The sequence below is a fragment of the Petaurus breviceps genome, unplaced genomic scaffold, assembly GCF_028583685.1.
Source record: "Petaurus breviceps papuanus isolate PSGF00001 unplaced genomic scaffold, PetGlider_PUasm1.0 81, whole genome shotgun sequence".
NCBI lineage: Eukaryota > Metazoa > Chordata > Mammalia > Diprotodontia > Petauridae > Petaurus > Petaurus breviceps.
This window is the reverse complement of record NW_027186546.1, coordinates 3,828,512-3,854,034: the sequence shown is the minus strand read 5'-3', so window position 1 is coordinate 3,854,034 and position 25,523 is coordinate 3,828,512. Positions and strand designations below refer to the sequence as shown.

General features: G+C 37.9%; 1 protein-coding gene across 4 annotated transcripts in view; it reads left to right on the top strand.

Moving 5' to 3' along the window:
• Window positions 1-25,523, top strand: part of LOC138176110 (branched-chain-amino-acid aminotransferase, cytosolic-like) — a 261,292-nt gene that overhangs the window by 137,825 nt on the left and 97,944 nt on the right. Inside the window, exons 1-3 of one of the 4 annotated variants that reach the window (XM_069106855.1) lie at window positions 16,106-16,184; window positions 16,277-16,574; window positions 17,902-17,973. In XM_069106855.1, coding sequence (XP_068962956.1) covers window positions 16,533-16,574; window positions 17,902-17,973 — 114 coding nt within the window. In that variant the 5' untranslated portion in view covers window positions 16,106-16,184; window positions 16,277-16,532. Of the gene's footprint in view, window positions 1-16,080; window positions 16,575-17,067; window positions 17,344-17,901; window positions 17,974-25,523 lie in introns of those variants that run through there. The other 3 variants (XM_069106853.1, XM_069106856.1, XM_069106857.1) reach the window with 3 other exon arrangements.

Genomic DNA, 25,523 nt, shown 5'->3' with positions numbered 1-25,523 from the left:
TCTAGAACTGGCCAAACTGCTCCAAGCTGTTTGTTAGTTATTTATGAAATTTTTTTTAGCACAGCTCCTGTGATATGTGTTCAACCCAAATTTTCTTATCTTAGAATTTGTTAGTTGAGTGGACTAGATTCTCCTTAATTGTAGATGCCGCCTTTCACAGATGCCAAACTCTCTTGGGACTTCCTAAAACAAATATGTATAAGCAAAAGGGAGAGATTATGTCTTTTGTTTTTTGTTTTTTTTATAAAGCAATCGGGGTTAAGTAACTTGCTCAAGGTTACACGGCCAGTTATTTCTGGGTGTGGTGCTATGTATCAGAACCTGGATTTGATCCCCAAGTCATCCCAACACTGGGGCCAGTGCTCTTACTCACTGAGCCACCTGGCCACCCCTAAGATTATGTCTTTAACAGAAATAGTTTTTGCATCATGACTAAACCATTGTTTACCACACTATCTTAAATCAAAAATAAGGAACAAAAAAGACAAGTGGTTCTACTGAACTAAGGATCACATTATATCTTAATGGTAGCTCTTTGCTTCTGTTTTTACTGGAAGGAATGTGGTTATCCTAAAGAGCCATATTTTAACCACAAGACAAATGCATTTGTTTTGGGGGGTTATGTAACTCCTTTCCAGATTTGTTTTCATTGTATTCTTATTTCCCTTGTACAGGGCCCTCTACTTTCTTCTGTTTATTTCTTCCCTTCTAGTACTGAATAGAGCTTTCTTCTCTTTTAACATTTCCTTTCTCCTATTTGTCAAAGAAAATATGTTGCAAAAATCGTATATGTTATATTATTTTAAAAAATGGTACATGACCTATGTGAGCTATTGTAGTGAGATAAAATAAAGAATAGATAGCATAAACTGTATCATGCCATTAACAAAAAATAAAATTCAAGCCTAAAATTGATCAATGATATACTAATTATTGAATATACATGTTGTTGTTGACTTTCATATTTAGATCATAATTGTTTCTGGAAATTCCACACCATCCCCATTGAACCCTCCCTTGTAACAAAGAAATGAAAGTAATTAAAAGCATTTGATACTATGACTATATCTAACAATGCATACAGCATTTTGCTGTTGGAGCCTCTTACCTCTTGCCAAGAGGAGAGAGGCATGTGTCACTTTCTGTGCTTTGGGAATATCATTGGTATTTAAATTACTCAGAGTAATTTTATGATCTTTTAATCACATTGTTATGGTGATGGCATATACTGTTATCTTGATTTGGCTTACTTTACTCTGCATGATAACATACAAATCTTTCCATATTTCTGAATTCCTCAAATTCATTATTTCTTATGGCATAACAATACTCCATTATGTTCATGTCCCACAGATTTATCAGCCATTCTCTAATAGATGACTTTACAGTTTTTTCTTGCCACAAAAAAGTGTTGCTATGAATACTTTGGTATACATTGGATTTTAGGTTCTGTCTTTGAGTTCCTTGATATTTTAACCTAGTAATTGAATCAATAAGTCCAAGGTTATGAACAGTATATTTCTTCTAGTTTCTAATATTACTATCACTTTTTAAAATTCACCATGACATTGTTAAGTTGAGAAAGGGTTGGTGACAATGTTTGCCCCTGTTTGTGAGCCTGTTTTTAAATGTTAGAGATCCTGAAATGTATAATTCAGTGAATCAATTAAAAATCTTTTTTGGGGGGAGGGTACCTTTCTTCTAACACCTGCTTAAGCTACATTGACACTGACATGCTTTGTCATATGGAACATAATGTTTAGGAGAAGGACGTTGATACTTTTAGCTTAGAACATATGTATTAGATTGATAGTGTACTTGAACAGATGTTTTCAGGGGTATGGTTGCAGTTGGAAGGTTGCTTATTTTACAAACAATCAAATGAGCAGGGAGGTCACAGTTTCTTCTAGTGATACAGAGGAATGATGGCATCATATGTGAATGGCAGCATGCTGGTGAAAATGAAAAAAAAAAAAAGGAACTCAAGCTTCTCCTACACAGTAAGGGAATGTACTTGCTGACCAAAATAAGAATTCCAGCAGGTTTTGATAGAGAGTAGCATCTGTTGCTAAAATGTAACTGAACTATACCACCTGATGAAGAGATGACGGGCTAAAGATGCAGAATGCAGAATAAGATATTTAAAAACAACTTGTGACACAGCAAATGTGACAATCTGTTTTGTTTGATTGTAAAGTAGGAAGAGAGAGGGAGAGGTAGAAAGGAAGGAAGAAAGGAAAGATAAAAAAGGAAAAAGGAAGAAGGGAAAGAAAAGGGAAAGAAGGAAAGGGAAAAAAGGAAAGGGAAAGAAAGAAGAAAATAAGGAAAGAGGGAAGGAAAGAAAGGAAGGAAGGAAGGAAGGAAGGAAGGAAAGAAGGAAGAAGAGAAGGAAGAAAAAGGAAAGTTCATTGAAACATTTTTAAGTGTATAGAAGAGAATAAAGGTCAGAGGGAATCACATCAAGGAAGGCAAGCTCTATATAATGGATTATCAGTTGCACATACAATTCTCTTTTCATATTCTACTACATATATAGAAATACCCATTTTATTTGGTGTTTAAGTTCAGAATAAAATTTTTTAAAGAATCTCTAGACCAACAAAATCTTTAAATGTAATAAAAAAAGGTATTTCATTTCTCTTTATCCTTCACTTACTGAGTAATTTTTCATACCAAAAAACAAGCAAAAATACAGAAGATTTTCAAACTTGAGACATCAAGTGAAGAGCATAATCAGGTTTTGTTTTAATGTAAGGGAACAATTTACATGCAAGCTCAGGTCTCCCAGATAAGCTAATTATTATCAATTATATTGCTATTCAATTTTCCATATTTGATTGCTTAAAGTTGAAAATAAGAGGTGTGAAACCATGTAACAAGTAGAAATTTAGGAAAATGACTTAGGATATGTAAAACCTAAAGGAAAATGTAATATTGTAATACATCAGATAAATTGTAAGGGCAAGTCCCTTTTATTTGTCCTTGGACCCATTTCAAATGACTCATTTTTTACAAGCTCATGGGGTTGACAGAACTGAACACATGAACATTTATATGAATAGACCATGAACCATCATTTTCTGGGCTCTGTTAAGATTCATTTCATACCTAATCCTGATCTTTGGCTTCAAAGTCCTTTTTAGGTCACCTTGGTTTATTTATCCAACCCTAAAACATGCTGGTCACTTTTCCACCTTTGCTTACATTCTTCCCAATATCTACTCTCATCTGTCAAATGCTCTTAAAATTTGCCTTTACCATTTCTTCCAGATGCCTCTCTTACCCCCACCCCCACTTAGCAACAAATTGTTTCCCTCCTTCCAACCTCACAAAGTACTTTGCTTCACCTCTTTCTAATACAATTATCATGTATTAGAGATATCTGGAAATGTTCCATATGTCTCTACAAGACTCAAAGCTTTATAAAGGCAGAGGCCATGGCTTATATAAACTTGATATTGTCCCTGGCATCTGATCCAGTGTTCTGTACACAATAAATATTTGTTGAATTGAATTATCTGCTTCAAAATCCTCAACACCATTTATCTAAATCTCATACTGCTTAGTTCAATTGAATGTAGTCATTAACAGTTTGATGTCAATTTGGAAAGGCATGTTCAGATGAGTGCCCTAGGGAACTATGCCTAGCCCTATGTTGTACAATATTTTTCTAAATGACACAGTTAAAAGCCTAAGATGATATACTCAGTTTTTCATACAGTGCAAACTTGGAAACTTGTGTACAAGCAGTACACAAACTTGTACATAAACAGTGCACACTATATGATGGAGTCAGCATACATAAAAAAGGTCTTAGCAGGCTAGACCATTGGGCCAGATTGAGTATGTTTAAATTTAATAGGAATGTTATTCCACATAATAAAATTTATAATACAACCTGAGTTAATCCACAAATTTAGCACTATATTTGGCTGTCAGAGAGTTACTCTAAAGAAATACACAAAAGAATAGAAAAATTCATTTGAATTTTGAACAAAAGGTATAGAATTTTAAGGGAAATATTACATTGCCATATTTTAAACTGCATTAAGACTTTTGAGAGTCCTTTGGCAGTATGCAGAGCAAATTAGTCAATACTTAAAGAAATTGAGTATTCATTGGAAAGACAAATATTAAAGTTGAAACTTAAATGCTTTGGCCACATAATGAGAAGATAGGGATCATTGGAAAAGATCTGATGTTGGGAAAGATTGAAGGCAAAAGGAGAAGGGGACAGCAAAAGATTAGATGACTACATAGTATTATGGAAGCAATGAACATGAGCTTGGACAGACTTCAGGAGATTGTGGAGGCTAGAAAAGTCTATGATGCAGTGCTCCATGAGGTCACAAAGAGTTGGACAATGGCTTAGCAACAACAAACAAGAAGAAGAAGAAGCAGTAATCATCAAAATGATCTGGTATTGAATAAAAAATAAAAGAGTAGACCAGTGAAATAGACACAGAAAGTGATCAAGTACAATAACTGAGTCTTCAGAAAAAATAAGAATATATACTACCAGGAGGGAAAAACTCTACTTGACAATTATTAATAAAAACAGACAAGTTTGAATAAATAAGACTTAAACAATATCTTATACCATGTGCCTAATTAAGCTCCACATGTAAGTGACTATAACATAAAAGGCCAAGTCATAAAACAACAACAAACCAAAGCAAAAAACCTCCCCAAGCTGTAAGAGAATAGAAGGAAGTACCTTCAAGTAAGTCAGTGGCTAGGTGAGGCTCCTAAATTTTAAAATGACTAACTGAAATTCTATCTTTGTTTTTTCTGTGGTAGCTACCTTTCAGTATATTGATGTCTTTTGACATTAATTTCTAATCCTGACCCAGACAGTTACTAGCATTGTGACTCTGGCAATGCCTCTCTATGCTTCAGTTTCATCATCTGTAAAACAGGGGCATAATAGCATGTAAAATATTTTGCAAATCTTAAAATGCTGTATAAATATTAGCCATCATTATTATTGCATCATGGTGGAGCTAGGATATCCAAATATATGTGTGTTTATTATGTAATGATTTTCATCATAAATTTATCTGTCACTGATGTTCATTGTAAATATATCTGACACTTATTATTTTCTGATATCTACTCTGTAGTAAGCTAACTCATTAGAGAAGCTAATTTATGTATTACTTTATAAAACTTTTCTAGGTTAATTCTGATTGAAAGGTGCTTTACCTGTCCAGTCTTCAGAAAATGTCATACTAGGTCAAACTCTGTAGTGAGAAATGCATAAACAAGTCCAGTCTAATAAATCACAAATGCTTCAAGATATCTACAGTGTACAAAGGCAAATGCCCATGTTAGAGCAAGAGGATGTGCAAAGAAGTCATGTGTCTCGTAAGGCCAGCTGATTCCAATGCTGTTTAATATGTTTTGCTTTGTTTCAAACAATGCACTTTTTAAAGCAAACTAATTAATGCTAAAGCTGACAAACAAATCCAACAAAAGAGGCACTTAGTGACAGCATTCATAGAATCATAGCTTCCTGGGATTTCGATAGAAAGGACCTATTAGGTCATCTTGTTCATCCACTTCTGCCAAAGAAGGATTGTTCCTTTGAGTTTATGTTCTAGCTTTCATTTTTATTTGATCTAAATGTTTCAATAAGTGAGGCTTCAACTTTCTGCGGAGAGATTCTTTATCATTTGAAATAGCTCGGAGGATGACCTTTCTGTCAGGATGACTTTTTCTCTTTTCTTTTACTTACGCACATGTCAAGCATCCTTTCTGAAGTCAGATCCCTCTTTGGATTGTACTTAGTGGTGGGAGAATAGCCCTTCTGTGTAACGTTTTCTTAAACACTGAGAGGATTGTGTATTCTTCAGTGGTTACAAACTTCAGTTTGATTAACTAACCTAGCATTTTCTTCATTCAAACTGGAATATCATTTTCAAAATATGTTAGGTAGTGAGATGAGCATGAAACGGAAGTGCTTGCCACCATGATCTATCAGAAAGTGTGATTTAAGACCAAGACTTTTCCAAGCTGGATATTTAAATTTAAGCAATCCAGATTTTTCTGTGATTGGAGGACCTCTTATTGAGGAGGCTGGTTTTATGCACATTGACTCCCAAACCTAGTTCAGACAATTCACTGGCTTCAACCTTTTTCTCAAATCTACTTTATAAGTAATACTGAGTAGCAGTATTACTTAGTAGCAAAAGTTAATTGGAACAGTAGAGCTCCAGACCTGGAGTCAAGAAAACCTGAATTCAAATTTGACCTCAGACATTTATTTACTAGTGGTGTGATCCTGGGCAAGTCACTTCACCCCTGTTTGCTTCAGTTTCTTTGTCTGCAAAATGGGGATAACAATAGCATCTACCTTCCAGGGTTGTTGTGAGGATCAAATGAGATCATATTTATAAAACATTTATCATAGTACCTGGTACATAATAAATGCTACATGAATGTTATCTATTATTGTCCACCAATTGGAGACTCTATAGAGTGTAATATAGAGTGTAAAGAACTGTGGTAACAGTTTAGAAGATAGAGCAGTAAGAGCTAAAGCTTATCTTTAAATTAAAAAAAAATCCAATTTGATACACACACACACACATATATAATCTTCAAATTAAAACCCCCAACTTAGATTATGATCTGGGTTCATTATCTCATAGTGAGGTCTGCTACATTTCCCTACTCCATGTTCTGGGGGTATACTGAGAGGTTTGGGTATGTCTTCTCTGAGGTTATCTCAGAAACCAGCCCTGGCTGTGTTTCTCTTACTGCTAGATTTCCAGTGACCAGTGTCCCTGTTCCATTTAACATCCATTAGTTTTTCATAAGAGAATATTAATTTCAATGATGTAGCAATAAACAAAAGTACACACATTTCCCCCAAATACCTGTAGGGCACACTCTCCCCTATCCTTATCTCTGGAGAAGCTTACTCTAAGCAAAGTTTCTAGAAAGCATTGGTACAATCAAGTTTATATACAAATGTGATGTGACCACTAGATTAATACTCAACTATTGCTGGGTTGGGCCTCAAAGGTCTCTCCTTGCTCTTCTGAGTATTGATACTAGGCTAGCTGCAATACCCATCATGGATTCAAACTCCCAGAATCCTAGAGGTTTGGTTTCTTGGCCTTTCAAAATACTGGAGCCTCTAGATTTTCACTTAAAAAGAAAAGAACAAATAGGTAAAAGAACTGAGATCTTCTTCCATCGGGCCAAATGAGAGAAGATCCAAGGCCTTTTTCCTTACAGAATTTTTTTTTCTCACTCTCCAGTGCTTAGTACAGTAGCGGGAACATAGTGGATGTTTTAATAAATGTTTACTGATTGATTGGTAGAAGCTGTTAGCATCCATTGAATTAAATTAAGAGAGATAAGCTGGAGAGGATGACTGAGGTTCTGGTCATTTAGAGCCTTTTGAAAGCACATCCAGTCCTGGCCATGTAACCAATCAAAGAGGCTGTCATTTTCTCCATAGTTAGCAGACCTGGAGCAGCCAAGAATGTCCATGCATCCTCCTATGTTTTTTCAAGGCACTTCCATCTACATCATGAGGACTCTCCCAGAAGCAGGCTTTTCAGTCTACTCCCACATGGGGGATTTGCATCAGCTAAATACACTGAAACCCTTTGCATATGTACCAGTCCCCATTACATATGCTTTCAAACTTCTTCACTTTTAAAACTCCTTATTTCACATTAGTATTATCATTCACTTCCTTTTATGAATGCAGATCATTAGAAAGAAATTGGAGCAGAAATATAACTAGAGAAGAAAAAAAATTAATGAAAAAAAATGAATAGAATTGATTCTTGATAAGTCATGTGTAGTTGAACCAGTGTAATGTAATGCCAAGGAAAGGCAACTTCCCAAGGTTCAAAATACCAGCATAAGTGCTCTCCATTTTATTCAGTGACAAATTAAGAACAGAGAAGATCATAATATGACATCATTCAAAATACAGCATTTACTTAGTGTGATTAAATAATCTCCAAGTACTACCCCACCCCAGGACCTCACATTCATTCAATCAATTACAAAGTCCCTGTTCTAAATACTACTCCACCCCTAGGCTGTACCTTCATTTAGTCCATCACAAAGCCCCTCTTCTCAAATGGAGATTAGTTTCCAATCATAAGTAAAGTACATTCATTTGTGCAATCATAGAACACAAAAAAGTCAAAAATTCCCCACCCCTGGATCACAATTGAACCTACCCCAGAGTTACAACAAGTTTAGGCACAGCACTTAATACCCAAATGGAGGTCTTTTCTTCATCTTGACAAGAGGCAAGTTCTCAGCAATCTTTGTTTCTGGGGAGACAAAGCTTAGCAAGGCCACAAGATACATTGCCAGTCTCTTCATTCATTCATCCTCTGTCTGCAGAACAGTCCTAGGACCCCTGAAAACATTAGCAAAACCCTCTCCCAGGATTTCTGTAAACATACAACAAGAAAATCCTTCTTCAGGGCTTCTGAACCAACAGAAAGGTTCCCAGACCCCTGCAACAACAGCACTGTCCTTCACCAGTGGACAGCATTCACTCTCTGTCTGCAGAACAGTCTCAGGAGCTCTTAACCAACAGCCAGGTTCCAGGACTTCTTCAACAACAGGACTGTCTTTCACCAGTGGACAAATCTGGCAAAACAGACAGACAAAGTACCAGCAAAACAGCCATGTCTCCTCAGTCCTTGGCAGCTCCTAGGGCAGGTCTCAAAAGTCCAGGGCAATTCAAAGTGGCCCTCAGCAGTCCTCGCAGTCTCTCTCTGCCTCCACGAGGGTGCTGCTTCCAAAAAGTTCTTCTGCCTCTCTCTTATCTCTCCAAATCTACGTCACCAGCTCCTCCCAGGTCAGGACTCTCTTTTCACATCAACAAGTCCATCCCACAGGTGGGATTAACAAACTCTGGGTTTTAACACAATCAATTTGAAAGCCAAGCCAATATAGGGGGATCTTTAAATGCCATTACTATCACAACCAGTTAGTAAATAATATGTGAAGTATTTGGACTAACAAGTCAGTATTTTTTAACATTTGGTCAGGCTGGGTTCTATCACTGTTCAGTGAATGTATATTCAGTTTTACTATTCGATAAAGTCAAAGATACATCTACCGCAAAAAGTAAGTGTTTAATACTATATTATAACAACTCTCATTTATATGGAACTTGTAGGTCTATGAAGTACTTTCCCTACAATAACCCTATGAGTTAAATGGCATAATTATTATTATCCCCATTATACTAATGAAGAAATGGAGACTCAAGAGACATTAAATGAATTGTGCTTGATTATACAACTAGTAAATGTTAGCTCTAGCATTCAAATCCAGGTGGCTTCATTTCCAATTCAGTGCTCTTGTGACTCCTGGTGTATCTTGCTCATTTATCTTTATGGAGGAGAGAGATGGGGGCCCCTCTTAGAGTGTGATGAATGTTCCTGTTCCTGGAAATCATGTGCAAAGAAGAGGTGGGGGTTTTGCTATGCTGTCTGGATAGCTGAGACAATATGCTTCAGGGATGGAGCAAGGGGAGCTTCTAGAACTACTACAAACTAGAGGTTACTCATTAGTGGTGTATTAAAAACCTTGACCCAGGGCAGTGTGATTTATATGTTCTGTTTAAGGGAATGGACATATGAGAATATCTGGAGCATTGCCCCTGTTGAGGATATTTGGACTCCAGTTGGAAGTCCACCTTTTCTACTCTACAAAGTCACACCCTTCGTTGCCTCATAACTATTTCTGGGGTCCCATTAGTACCAGATTTTTGCACATAGTATGTTGGTAATTAGAAGAGGATTGTAGGTTCATTGATGAGATGATAAACAGACTGACTTCTCTAAGATATAGTGACCAAATGTTCCAGTTCTCATTTCCCCCCAAAAAGATACTTTTCAAAAGGAATATCCTTTGTTAGATCATATGTTGTAGTTTTTAGAATTAAAAAATTTGGTTATTCTATATGTGGGGAAAAAGGATCCCTTTAAAAAAAAAGCTGTTTCCTGATTGTAGATCAGACTTAGAAGGGACACTGAAAAAAGACCTTCTGGAAGCTGTGAATAGAGAGAATTACAAAGATTTCCCCAGGAAATCTATTTGTAGAGGAAGACGTTTGCTACCTGTAGAGGGAAGGAACATTGAGAGACTAATCTGCAGCATATAGTAGTAGCAGATGGATTCGAATTCAAGAAGGCCACCAGCCTCTGCCTACAGGTAGCTGAGATTACATCTGGCTACATTCTTTACTGTCAGGTTGCAGCTTTATATTTCATCCTTTCTGTCATTTTAATGCAATTTATATTCTGGATTTTGCATACACTAAATATTCATTACTAAGTTATGCTTAGTAGTCAAGTGACCATCAAGTCAACATTTTAGTGTTAATTAGTATTTGTTAATTAAATAATCTGTTTTCATAGAATAAATTGTCATTTTAAATGACATAGGTTTTAAAAGTTTTTTTTTTTAATAAAGTGCTTCTAATATATGACAAGTAGATTCCATTTCTGAGATTATGGATGTCAATCCTAGCTGCTTCTATGTACTGACAAAAAGTTCTTGAAACTATGTGAGAGTTTTGCCCTAGAGCAAATTTAAGTCACTGTGAGAGATTTTTGTGTGAATAGTAGTCATACTTGTGGCTTGGCAAAAATATCTCACAAGTATTTCACCTAATTTTTACTAGTATTTTCAATAAAAATTAACTTGAATGATAAGCCTTTTTTTTTTTTTGGTGTGAAACAATTGGGGTTAAGTGACTTGCCCAGGGTCACATAATGACTAAGTGTCAAGTGTCTAAGGTCACATTTGAACTCAGGTCCTCCTGATTCCAGGGCCTTGCTATCTACTGTGCGGTCTAGTTGCTCCCTTTTGATTGATCGATTGATTTTTTGAGGTAATCAGGGCTAAGTGACTGGCCCAGGGCCCAGACTTACTCATCCACTTTGCCACCTACCTGCTCTATAAGCCATTTGTCAATTAATCAATCTGTAAAATCATTGTGTTTCACAGGCTATTTCAGCAGAGAGCTAAGATGATTTATCTGAACACTTTCATGAAATCCAAAGAAAATAAATCAACTGGAAAAAAAAAGCCAGTAGTATATTTTCTGGGCCTTGTAAAAATAATCACTAATCAAACAATATTGAAAAACATTGAGGAGTTACTAGTCTCTTTAGCATATTTTGTGCATTTTTCTTACTAGTATAATTTCTCACCATTAATGCATCTTACTTTCCTTTGGTTAGCTCCTTTTCTTATATAATTTAAGTCATATTTTCTAATATGAATATGCCTGCCCTTGATGCGTGAGTGGGGGTAACAAAGACCCTTACTCAAAGTAAACTCAGATGCTTCTCAAGGTAGAAAGTAGAAAGGAGTTTATTATGATTCTCAAGAAAAAAGGATGACTCACACTGAGTGCATTCAATACATTCTCAGTGTCAGACCATGCCAGGCATAGAGAAGATACATACTTTTATAGCCCCAGCCCCATTACCTAATCACAATCCCCCCTCCCTAGCCCCCTTCCTCTCAGCTCATTCTCACAAGCTTTGAGGACACAATCTAAAACTTGATAAATCTAACCCAAGGACAGTAAGTAGATGCAGTGATTTTGTAAGTTTAGCAGTCAGTTGACTTTGTCACAAGTCCTACAATTCTGAGGCCCCCTTTTCCTTTGATTAATGTACAGACACGATCAAAGCCTGTGTTCTTGTCCTTGTTCCTGTCCTTACAGTATAACTGGGTAAGGAACTAAGCAGATATGATTATCCTGCAGATTTAGTAATCTAAGAATTTTTGTACAATTCCCATCTTTGTTAGTCTCTTGACCTGGGTAGCCATGCAGATGTCTTTGCATCCTGTGTTCCTATCCTCCTCTCCTGGAACACGTCAGAGTCAGCAGCTTGTTTTTACAGAAAAACGGAATTGAAAACCCAACCTTTAATTCTATGAGGGTCCCCTAGCCTAAAAATTTTATGAGGGGTCTTCACAATATCTTACACAATGCATTTTTAGATTAAGCAAAACCTGAAATTCTAGAATTGCAAAAGGTTGACAAATCAAGATAATTATTTGCTCTTCTGCAATATTTGGGAGTTGTTTATACTTGAGTCCTTGAGGTATAGGCTCTGGGAACCTCCCTTGGACTCTTGATTAGAACATGCCATTTGATGAGGCAAGTCTGTTGCTAGACTTCCCATCCTTGAACTGGCCTACCCCACCATTGTTTGTGGTCTCCAGATGGCTTCCCACCCTTAATCACTCATTGACCTTATTAACTCCTTCTGAAGACCCTCCCCAAACTCCTCCTCTAGACCACCCCTACATTCCTCCCACAACCTTCTGTATATAAGACCCCATCAAAGAGTGAGAGTGCCATAGAATGCCATAGAATGAGAGCACCAAAAAAAAAAAAGACCTAGCAGACTTACTCTGTGTCTAATGCAAGCAAACTTTTAATAAATTTTACTTTTCTTTGGCTGAGAAGACTCCAGTAAAATTCATTTGGCAGGATCCAGCGTGTTGGTATTTTGGGGTCTCCAGAGCAACCCTAACCCTCTTAGTGGGTACCCTCTTCAACAGTGGTTGTGTTAATGACTGCTCCATTTATGTAACCAGAATGATTAACAAAGTTATGTCATAATAACCCTAATGTGTGAAGTAGTGAAAGGATTATTATCTCTGTTTTACAGAGGTAGAAATAGAAACTCAGAAAAAAAATGACTTATCTAGGATCCTTCAGCATACACACATTTATTTGTTGTTGTTGAGTTGTGTCTGACTCTCCTTGACTCCATTTGGGGTTTTCTTGGCAAAGATATTGGAATGGTTTGCCATTGCCTGCTCTAAATGAGGAAACTGAGGCAAACAGGTTTAAGTGACTTGCCCAAAGTCACATAGCTAGTAAGTGTCTGAGGCTGGATTTGAATTCATGAAAATGACTCTTCATGACTTGAGGCCTGAAACTATCTACTGAACCACCTAGCCTCACCTTTATAGTCCATCACTAATTTGTGAACAAAAATATTTGTAGTTTCTGGCATTTGGAAAATGTTTTGCCCATAGTAAGTGTTTATTAACTGCTTTTTTCATTCATTCATCCATTCATTCAATTATAAACTTCAAGATGGAACCTTTTACATATGAACTCTGGCCTATCTCATCTCATATACACAATACTTAATGGTTGATTTTTTGAAACTAAACATAGTACTTTTACATTTATTCCTATTAGATTTTAATCTCATGATATTAACAAAGCTTTTTCCTCACAGCACCTCTGTGAGGTAGAGTTTATATACATGTTGCCACATTTATAAAGAGTGAAATTTAAGCTCATGAAATTAAATAGTAGGTGCTTCATAAATCCTTATTGACTGACTGCTCATGGTCACAAATTAGTAATCGATGAAAATAGGACCAGAAACCATGTCTTCTACCTAATACATGATGGCTTGGTCTGGTAGGGTCTTAAATACTCTTAAATATTCATTTGCAAACTGACTATGATTTTATAAGAAACAGATGGCTATTTTAATTCCCACCATTTTGTTCAAATTGGTACAACACAAAGAACGACCTCTATGTTTAATTCTGTGTGCTGCTCAAGAAGTTGTTTGAATTCATTTTCCTGCTTTGGGTAGAAGATCAAAGAGCGGATAGGAACGCTTCTTTTGGTGGCTAGAACAAAGATAACTGTTGAGAGGAAACAGAGCTGTTTGATTCTTCTTTTTTTTGTTTTTGTTTTCTCTGCCAAGGAGAATGATCTTTGAACTGCTCATCTTTGCCTGTTTGTGGCATTGGTATTTCAAACCCAACACATCTTTCTCCTTAAACAGTAACTTCCTCCAGTAGTTTTGTTGAAAGTATCGATGACGGGGTACAGGCTCTGGGAAACCCCTTTGAACTCTGATTGAATCTTCCCACATTTGCCTGAGGCCATAAGCCTTTCTCACTAGACCCAAATCTCTGTTACTAGCCTAGCCCTCTGGTGAGGTATGGGCTCTGGGAGCCCCCTCCAGCTCTCCTTGAGTCCTTGAGTACAGGCTCTGGGAATCCCCCTTGAACTCTAATTAAATCATCTCATTTGATGAGGCATTTGCATGAGGCAAGTCTGTTACTACACTTCTTACCCTCTGTTACTAGACTTCCCACCCTTGAGCCTATCAAAGTATCAATCCACCATTGAACTGGCAGGCCCACCATTGTCTGTGGTCTCCATGTGGCCTCCCACCCTTAATCACTCATTGACCTCATTAACTCCTCCTGAAGACCCTCCCCAAACTCCTCCTCTAGCCCACCCCTAATTTCCTCCCACAATCTTCTGTATTAAAGACCCCATCCTGTCTCTATGTTTGTGAGAGCACAGCAGAAGAGTGAGAGTGTCATAGAATAGTGGGAGCTTCACAGAATAGTGAGAGCGCCATAGAATGACCTAGCACAGACTGTGTCTAATGCAAGCGAACTTTTAATAAACTTTACTTTTCTTTGGCTGAGAGAAGACTTGAGTTGAATTCATTCGGCAGGACCCGGTGTGTTGGTATTTTGGAATCTCCGTGCATCCCTAAATCTTAAACATTTTATATGGTTTCCTGACCTCAACATTTTATGAAAATCTCTGTTCCCTGACTGGGAACCATAAAATGAGGGCTAGGCTAGTAACAGATTTGGGGCGAGCTATAATGAAAGTCTTATGGCCTCAGGTAAATGCCTCATCCAGTGGGAAGATTCAAGAAGAGCTCAAGGGAGTTCCCAGAGCCTGCACCCCATCAATAGGAGATGTTTAATGATTTTTTTACTTGAATATAAAAGCCAGGTTTTTTTTTCTTTGAGGGGGAGAAGGTAGTCCAGAGAGGAGGAAGTAGGAGAGGAAGAAGTGCACAAGCTGGGCAAGGTCAACCATCAAAAGGAAAAAAAAAACCAGGCACATAAACGTAGACATGGATATATAAAGAGAGGGATAAACTGATTCTGTGGGTATGAAGATAGAGTTGATCTGGGCTTATTGATAATGAACTTTTGTATATTTTGTTTTTGTAAGGGAGGGATGTGACTTTGGATAAATGCACAGTGAATGGCACATAGTAGGCACTTAATTGAATTTATTTATTGGATTGGATACCATTGGATTGATCTGAGAGATGTTATAGAAATGAAATTAATGGGATACACAAGTGCATATGGGGTGTGAGGGAGAGGAAAGAGTTAAGAATGACACAGAAATTAATAGCCTGGGTGACTGAAAGGATGGTGGTGCCTTCAGAATTCTTGGAGATGAATACAACTATTATTAATAATAACTTATTATAAGTTTATTAAAAAAGTGAACTTTTGTACTCTTTACTTTGACTGGGGGTAGGGGGATGTAGTTACCATTCTATATTTAAGATATCAATTAGTTCTTTAACCTTTGTTTAAAGCTGTGCAATTGACTTTATCTTTAAACCCCAGAATTTTCTGAACCTTAATTTCCTCAGCTGCAAAATGAGAGGTCAACTTAAGTGACTTTTAAAGGTTCCTTCTAACTCAAAATCTATGACTTTATGATTGATGGAGTAGGGATGTCATAAAGTGTTTTAACAGTTCTGCCTTCTATGGCCTGATAAAATTTACAAAGCACTTTATTCAGAACAACCCTGTGAAATAGGCTGGGCATGTATCTTTGCTCCCATTTTACAAATGAGGAAATTTAGGTGAAATGACTTGCTCAGGATTAACAGCAACTTCTTAAGTACTAGTTTAAATCCATATAACCCTGGATAGAGGTCAGGCGTTCTTTCTACACCAAACTACCTCTGATGATAGTTGGATATGCCCCAGCTGCTGGAGAATTTTCCAGATGTCATGTCTAGCCAGTTTTTAGAGCCTGGGGTTTTGCACTGGGGGCTCCGCATTAAAGGTGTGAGTAGAGGGAAGAGGGAATGATTTTTCCCACTTTGCAACTCTTGGAATTGCTTCTTTGAGTTTCAAGTTTTGAGAGTATAGTAACTGAAAAGAGCGTACATTGACTATGATGTCCCATCCCATGCCTTTTTTTAGCCACATCACAGCATAAAAAAACCTACCAGGCCTTCCCCTGCGCCCCGCCCCCAAGGGCTGCTCAGTCACTGCTAATTTACTCTGGGTCCTCCAGATGGGGAATGGTTCTGTCCGCTCTCTCGAATCCCTAAGAATGTATGCAGTTAGAGGTAATTTGATTCTCGGTCATTTCTGGCCAATGATAGCATTCTACGGATGAAGAGGAAAGAGGCTAAGACGTGCGTCTTTTTCTGCTCACTAGGGACCAGGAGGGCAGGGCTTCATTTGTCTCGAGCGGGTGGAAGGAGGGCATCTCTGTCGTGACCCTCTCACGCCTTCTTCTTGTTCCTGGCCCCGTGGAGTCGAAGCATCACGCGGCAAGTGGGCTGTGCGCTGCTGGCACCACTGGTGGCTGCCTGGGGCTCTCGCTCCCTCTCTCGCTCGCTCTAGTTCGGGTGAAGCCTCGTGCTGCAGCAGCTCCAGCCGCGGCGCACAGATATCGCCCTTCAGGACACAGCATGGCCAGCCAGCCGGGAGCAGCCGAGCCCGTTTCCTCCCAGGTACATCGGATGGGGACATAGGAAGATGGGGAGAGGGGTTTGGCGGTTAAGGGAGATTTAAGCTCGCCCAATCATTCAAGCTCCAATCATTCTTGCCCTTGCCTTTAACCTCTCTGATGCAGCCACTCTTACACCCATCCTAGCTTCCTTGCGCTGCATTCACCGGCACATCATTTCTTCCACATTTCTTGGCCAGGGTACCCCTCCCCGCCCTTTGTCTCTTTCCTCTTACCCCTTAAAAAAAAAAAAAAAAACCTTTTCAAATCGCCCTCACCTCCCTACGCCTATAGCAGTAAGCAACAAAACCCTGTAATTCTGTGACATCCTTGCTTGTCCACAAGGTTAACTCTGGTGTGTGACTGGCTCCCAGTTAAGCTCTGCTGAAAGCAGCTTTTTGTGGGGGTGGAGTGGGATGGAAACGTGATGAATCTCCGAGGTGGCAGCCAGAAATCCCCACCCCGGTGGTTCCCGAGCCTCTGGCGCGGTAAAATTTTCCCACACCTGTCAGTAGATTTAGAATTCAGGGCATTGCCTATTGCTTCTGTAGGTTCCCTTTCTCCCACTTCCTCCCCCCTTTCCCTCCTTCCCTTCCACTGTTGCCTGTCAGTCATTGATTTAGGAATCTCTAGATCCCCTGATTCCTTTGAAGATCTCCTAACCCCACCCCTGAAGAGTAATAACCAATTTTATTTGCTTTGGAGTCCTGTTTCCAAAAACGCCTCCTAAAAAAAAAAAAAACGCCTCTCTTTCATTGTGTCCACTTTCAAAGGTAGGTCTGGGATTGTGTATGTCTTTATTATTGATTTGGTTTCCATGAGACTGCATTCAGAACTACTGGCCTGGAGAAAACAGAAGCAAATCAAAAAGCCACCACATCCTTTTCCACTCTCTCTATTGTGTTCCAGTGTTTAAAAGACCGAGTCTTTCCCAAGAGGATGCTGGTGAAATTGTTTAAGATCCTAATTGAAACCATTTATTCTGATATGAGAAAACCAAACACAAACCTGGCTTCAGCAGAGCAAAACTTAAAATGTAACAGTCCCACAGAAGCCAGAAGAAAAACTAAATAAATATGGACTGTTCTGGAGTGGTGGCAGCCCTGGTGGTTGAGTTGGCAGGATATAGAGAGTCAGTGGAAGCATCACAATACTAGGTGGAAATGAGAAGATAGAATGAGTGTTGGAGGTTTAATTTTGCTTTATATTTCTACTAAATAGTGTTTTCTAATTTTTATGGATTCTCCATGCTTTGATTGTGCTGGGGACTGGACCTTCTGTGAAATTTTTGCTTTGGCTTTAGCTAATTGGATTCTGATTTCTTCTTTTAGGACTGTAATTATGAATGTTCTAAAGGATGTAGTGGGACAGGAGAACTAAAGCAAATGGCAGAAACTTTTAAGGTAAGATGCTTCCAAAGGCTAGAAATCTGAAATATTACAGTATGCCCATTTCTTGAGATGTGGGCACATTTTCTCTGTGTAGTCAAGCAGTAGTTTGGAGTTGCCAACATATAAAAACACTAAATCCATTATAGGTCTCAAAATTAAAGTTTTGTAGGGAGTCATTTTGGGGTAACCTATTCAAAATGCTTCAAGTTATGTTTCGTTTCTTATTTAAATAAACATTTTTCTTTGCAAATTAACTAAATAAATTTTAAAAAGGATTTTACCTGGTTACATAATGAATCTGATTAAATTAACCCTTGCTACTTAATCCAAGTCAAATATATGATTATTGTTGTTTACTCATGTTTGACTCTTCTTCATGACCCCATTTGGCTTTTCTTGGCAAAGATACTGGAGTGGTTTGCCATTTCCTTCTCTAGCTCATTTGACAGATGAGGAAACTGAAGCAAGCAGGCTTAAGTGACTTGCCCAGGATCACACAGCTAGGTGTCTGAGGCCTGATCTGAACTCAGATCTGAACTCAGAAGCATGTCTTCCTGACTCCAGGCCTGGCACTCTATCCACTGCACCACTTAGTTGCCACTATTATAAGTCTTAGTTTTAAATTTGAAATAATATTTTAAAAGCAAAACCATTATAATTTTTTTCCTTGCCACCCTTTTTTCAAATTTTTGAGTTCTAAATTCTATCCCTTCCATCCTCCTTCCTTTCCCCTACCCCTGAGACTGTAAGCAATCATAGGTTATATATGTGCAATTATGTAAAACATTTCCATATTAGTCATTTTGTACAAGAAGACTCCAATAAAAGAAAAAATGAGAGAAAGTGAAAAATAGCATGTTTCAGTCTGTATTTAATCAATATCAGTTCCTTCTCTGGAGGTGGTTATTATGCTTTATCATTAGTCCTTTGGGATTGTCTTGGATCATTGTATTGTTGAGAACAGCTAAGTCATTCACAATTCTTCATTGCACAATTTGCTATTACTGTGTACAATGTTCTGGTTTTGTTCACTTCACTGTGCATCAGTTCATTTAAGTCTTTTCAGGTTTTTCTGAAATCATCCTGCTTATCATTTTATCTTATTTTATTGCTTTTTGGAGGGGGAAGGCAGGGCAATTGGGGTTAAGTGACTTGCCCAAAGTCACACGGCTAGTTCAGTGTTAAGTGTCTGATGCCGGATTTGAACTCAGGTCCTCCCGACTCCAGGGCCAGTGCTTTATTCACTGCACCACCTAGGTGCCCCCTTATTATTTCCTATAACCCAGTGATATTCTCTTACAGTCATATACCACAGTTTGTTTAGCCATTCTTTAGTTGATGGGCATTATTTTGATTTCCATTTCTTAGCCACCACAAAGAGAACTGCTATAAATATTTTTGTACAAAAAGGTCTTTTTCAGGGTTTTTTGGGTGTCTTTGGGATATAGACCTACTTGCTCCTTTATTTTTAAAGACCTTATCTACCTAATCGGATTTTTTTTGTGAGGATAAAATGAGGAAATGTATTTTAAATTTGATTGAGATATATAAAATATCCTAAAATAATGTAGTGGTATTTTATTGTCTATTATATGAGGGATACACCTAAAGTCAAAAAGACTCTTCTTCCTGAGTTCAAAATCTGGCTGAACCACTTACTAGCTGTGTGACTCTGGACAAGTCACTTAACCCTGTTTGCCTCAGTTTCCTCATTTGTAAAGTGAACTGGAGAAGGAAATGGCAAACCACTCTAGCATCTTTGCCAAGAAAACCCCAAGTGGGATCATCAAGGGTCAGATATGGCTGAAAAACGACTGAACAATGAAAAACACACGAGGTCCTTTTTAAAATTTGGTATCCTGGGGTGGCTAGGTGGTACAGTGAATAGAGCGCTGGCCCTGGACTCAGGAGGGCCTGAGTTCAAATCTGACCTCAGACACTTAACACTTACTAGCTCTGCGACCTTGGGCTAGTCACTTAACCCCAATTGCCCTGCCTTCTCCCCTCCAAAAAGCAAAAAAAAAAAAATTAATAAATAAAAAAAATTTGGTATTCCTCTTAATGTTAGTTTTCTATCCAAGGATACCTCTAGCACAGGAAGGACAGGGTAGGAACAAAGGTAGAATTCACTTCATTCCATTTTGCTTTTTTCTTAAGCAACTTTATTTAATAAAGAAAAATAAAATGGTTGTGTATGAGAATCTAATATTACCAATTAGTATTTGTAATTAACTGTGAATTTTAATGATACAAGTGATTCTTGTTCTCTCCACTGGTTGCAGCAAATAACTGAAATATGCAAGCCTCTGTAACCCCATATTGCTTACTATAATGTTATAATAAAAATAATGCTAATTATGATGTTATTTTTTTGAAGGGGTGCTCAAGAAATGTCTGCTGGTATTAAACATACCAAATCTTAGACCCGTGACACTCTGGGGATGGAAAATATTCTTCTGTGGAATTCAAATTCGTGACATACAACAATGCAAAGAACTAAAGAGAAGCATAGAGGAACTAAATAACCATTTGAGGAACTCTTAGAGGCCTAATTTTGAAGAAAAAAAAAGAAACTAGTATTCAGAGAATAAAGTGAAATACTGGGTAGACAGAATTAATGGCAGATTTGAGTATGAATGTAGGTCTTCTACAGATTTCTGTTCAGGTATTCTTTTCAGCACCCCACTATACTTTGTGGCCTCGGTGACTTACTCTGTCTCTGTCTGTGTCTGTTCCTCTATACAGACATATATACATAGAAATGTATACATATATGTGTATGTGTGTATATGTGTATGTATACACATATACACACCAGTGTTTTCAACCAAGAGTTCTTTTCCTGCCATGTGTTTTCCCCAGCACTTTTCTTTTCATAGCATCTGATTACCCAACCATTCATGATGAAATAGTAAAAATTTTATTTCTTATATAGCCTGCTCTGCCAATATTTTCCCTGTGATTTCACAGTCCACTCATTTCGACATTCCAAATTTTTCCAGAAGCATATGGCAACAAACATGTAGACTGTAATCTGAGCAAAGCACTTGAAGCATCTGAAAGAGATAGATTAATTATACAGGAGAAAGTGTCTTATTACAACTACTTTGAGCTAGGGAAGGAAATCTTTTCTTTTTTTTTTTGCTTTTTGGAGGGCAATTGGGGTTAAGTGACTTGACTAGTAAGTGTTAAGTGTCTGAGGCTGAGATTTGAACTCAGGTCTTCCTGCCTCTAGGGTTGGTGCTCTATTCACTGCGCCACCTAGCTGCCCCATAGGGAAGGAAATCTGAGGATGTTTGAGCTAGAAAAAGTGAATTTCAGAGACAATCTAGTCCAACCCATGATTTTTGCAGACAGTAAAAAGGAGGCAGAGAAGTTAAATTGACTTGCTTGAAATTAAATAACCAATAAGTGACCTTCAGGATTGCAACTTTGGATTCCAAACCCACTGTTCTTTCTCCTATATACCTTGTTAAAGTGTAGGAAGAAAGAACATGACTTTTAAGAACATTAAAAAAAGATTTCCAGATTTAGAACTGGAAAGGACCTGGAAATTCATCTAATTCATTTGCCTCATTCTATAGGTGAAGAAAATGAAACCCAGAGAGTTGCTTAAAAGGCAATATGGTTAGTAAATAGCAAAGCCCAGGTACTCAACTTCAAACTTGGTTCTCTGGGTCTGGAGTCAGGAAGACCTGAGTTCAAACTTGGCCTTAGACTCTGACTAGCTGTGTGACCCTGGGCAAGTCACTTAACCTCTGTTTGCCTCAATTTCCTTGACTGTAAAATGGTTATAATAATAGCACCTAATTTCCAGGGTGTGGTTGTGATGATCAAATGAGATAATGTTTGTAAAGTGCTTTGTACTATCCTAGGCACATAGTAAGGACTTAATAAATGCTTGTTTCCTTCTTTCCTTTTCATTATGCCAGACTAAAAGTGACATGTAGATTTTTTGAAAGAGGTAAATGATCGCTTACTGAAAACTTATTATGCATTATATCTTTTCCCAAGAGTTTAAAAGTGATTTTACTGTCCTTCAATGAATGTTTTTGGTTTACTTTTGAATTTAACTAAAGAATGTAAGCTATTTATTTAGTTTTATTTTGTTCCTAAACAGTGTCTTCTTTGAGCTCCAATATAATTCTGTAGTATTGTCTTTAGGACTGAAGGAGACTGCTGATAAAGGGAACTGCAATTTTGGACTAGATTCTAAAATCATATCCAGATCTCCCTCTCCTTAGGAGGTATTTAAAGTCTAACTGAAAAAAAATACCACCTCCCTAAGATAGCTTCCTCCTTGCTCTAAGGATTTCCTTCTTTGGATGTCACATGATACTTTCCTTTGCAAGTATCTAATGCATTTCTTTTGTACTGTTATCAGTTTTTGTGTCTGTTCCCCCTCTGGAATGTAAACTAAATGGGAACGACTCTGCTTTTTTTAACCTTTATATCCGTGGGACCTAAATTATGTTTTGTATACAGCAGTTTCTTAATAAGTGTTTGTTGAAATGTCCAAGAAAATAGAGATTTACAGAACAGATCAGTTTTCTAATTTACAAATAGATTATTTTAATTATTTGTTTCCAAAAGGAAGTACCAAGTGATTTTTTTCTATAGCATATTTTTCTAATAGATTTCAAATGTGATTTGATAATTTTTTGACGTCTGACCTAGATTAAAGTTTGAGAAACTTACCATGGGCCCATAGGGTGTAATGGAAAGGGCTCTGAATTTTGGGTTAGGCTTAGTTTCTTAGTGCTGCTGTTAACTGGCCTCTGGCCTTTATACAAGGTATTTAACCTTTCCCCACTCTCAGTTTCCTCATTTGAAACATAGAGAGATTGGAATAGATGATTTCTAAGACTCTTTCTCTTCCACAATTCTGTGATCCTATGATTTGATTGCGTGAAGTAGCCAGACACCCAAGTCCAAAACCAACCTCACCCACAAGCTTTGTGACTCTGGATAAATTACTGAATCTCTTCTTGCCTGTTTCTTCATCTACAAAAATGAGACTAATATTAGCATCACCTTACCTTCCAGGATTGCAGTGAGATTAGATTAAAAAGGTATTTCTAAAGCACTTTGTAAAACTTAAAAGTGCTGTGTCAATGTTAGTGAATTCTATAAAAAAGCAAAAGCCCATTATTATGCAGTATTCCAGGTTCCCCTTTATTAATTAATGGTTTAAGCTGTCCCTCAAGCTATGGGAGTCAAGACTGGACCAAGATTCATACTATCGTAATAAAAACAACTTACACTTGTAGAATGATGTTAGGTTTCCAAAAGCAATTTCTTCACTGCAGATCTGTGGGGTAGATAGGCACTATTCTTATCCCTACTTTACAAACTGCAGGAGAAAGTTAATCTGACATATTTAATGATATGTATAACCTTTACTGAGCTGCCTGGTAACTATGCCTAGATGATAAGCAGTACAAGTAAATGCATGCAATTAGAATCATTTTTGCACAGCCCAACCAAGTCTTTCTGGGTTCAGCTTTGGGGAGGGAAGAGGATAATAGGACTGATTAGAATACTTGTCTGCTGTGCCATAGAAGAGCAAACTTCCCCAAGAGGTCAATTCCCTTAACTCCTTCAGCTCTGGAAACCTGGAAGCTATAAGATTGAGTCAGAATCAAAGCTCTGCAATGAAGCAATTGTTCCTATCCCCTTTTTTTCAGACAGAAAAACAAGTGGGAAATTATATGAAGTGGGAAACTGCTCTGAGTCCCCCCTCCCAAACCCACCAAGAAGAGATTCTTTTGTTTTGTTAAGCAGACACCTGATAAAAGGGTCTCTTCCAACTAATAACTTCTTTTGTATCTTAAATTCGAACATAGTGCCAGGTGTTCGGAAATCCGTCTGACAATATAAATTCAGGGAATAGGCATTTTGATGGGGGTGGGAGGCGAAAGGGATGTTCATGACTGCACTAAGGCTATTTGGAAGTATCAGTTAAATTCGCTTTTGAAGGGTGCTACAGTGGTGGGGCTGCATAGAATGAGAGAATAGCATGTGACTGTTGGGTTCTGGGGGTGGGGGAGTATAAGGAAGCGAGATTTTGTAGAGAGGATAGTGAGAAGTGATAGAAAATGGGGGGGGGGCACAGAAAAAAAGGAGTATTAGCATGTTTCCAAAGATAAATTTCACATAGAAATTTTGACCAGAGCAATTTAGTTTCCCTCCTCTTTATATTCAAGGGTGGTGAGTACATTTATCTTGAATGCCTGTGTATTGAAGGTAGTTTGTTGAATGCATACATATTATGTAAAGTATCTTCAGATAGAGGGACCAAACCATATATATTTTATAGAAATCTGGGGATTCAATGGGAGGTGGGGTAATTTAGGGTCTTTTTTTTTAAAGCATATTGCTCAGAATCACAGAATCTTAGAGGTTGAAAGGAACCCCCGATGTTAGCCAGTACAAACTACAAGAATAGGAATTTCCTCCAAAACTTCCCCGAAAAGTGATCATATACCTCCAATTGAAGATGTTCAGTGATGAAAAGTCAGTCAATACACATTTATTAAGTGCCCACTATATGTTAGGAACTGTGCCAAGTGCTGGGATGCAGAGAGAAGCAAAAAGCAGTTGCTGCTCTCAAAGATATTGCCGTCTAATGCAATGTGTAAATACCTATGTTCGAACAAGATGTATACAGAATAAATGATCAGCAGAGAGAAGGCACTAGCCAGGATGAAAAGAATTGGGAAAGGAAGCCAGGGAAACTAGGAGATGGAGATGAATAGACAGAATTTCAGGTATGGTCACTTTGATAGCCCTTATCACTTTAGGACAGCTTTTCTTGTTAGGAAGGTTTTTCTTCTCAGAATTGAGCTGAAATCTACCTTTCTGTGACATTTAACCATTGTTGCTAGTTCCGCCTTCTGGGACCAAGTAGCAGAATAATTGAAATACTTCTCCTACTGGATAACCTGTCAGATACTTGCAGATAGCTATCTGGTCTCACCTAAGGCTTGTCTTGTCCAAACATCCACTTCCTTTAGCAAATTCACACATGCTATATAGTCTCTAGTGTCCTTACCTTCTGGGTTGCTCTCTGGATTTGCTTCAGCTGGTCAGTGTCATGACATTAAAATGTGGTGCCTATAACAGAACACAGTGTTTCCAATACTGTCTGCCCAGTACTGAGTACAGTGGAATGATTGTCTCCTTGGTTCAGGACATTATGCCTCTAATGATGAAGCCTAAGATTCCATTAGTGGCTGCCATGTCACACCGTTGACTCATTGAATGTGCATCTCTGTAAGGCCAACTTTGGGAGGTGGGAGTAAGAAGGGCAGTCTATGTCCCAAAACACATCTAGCCAAGACACATCTTCCTTTTAGGGTCAGAAACTTAATCGATGAGAAATTATCTTGAATTTGGGGGAAACGAGCTGAACAAAATAATAAATACTGAGATGTACTTAGGATATGGTTGTTTTACGTTGTTGAAGGGGTGAGGGGAAATAGAGGGAGAAATAAATTAAAGATAGGGCCATCTTGCCTTGCTAGATTATAATATTGTGGGGCCTCTGGGTAACGAGAGGG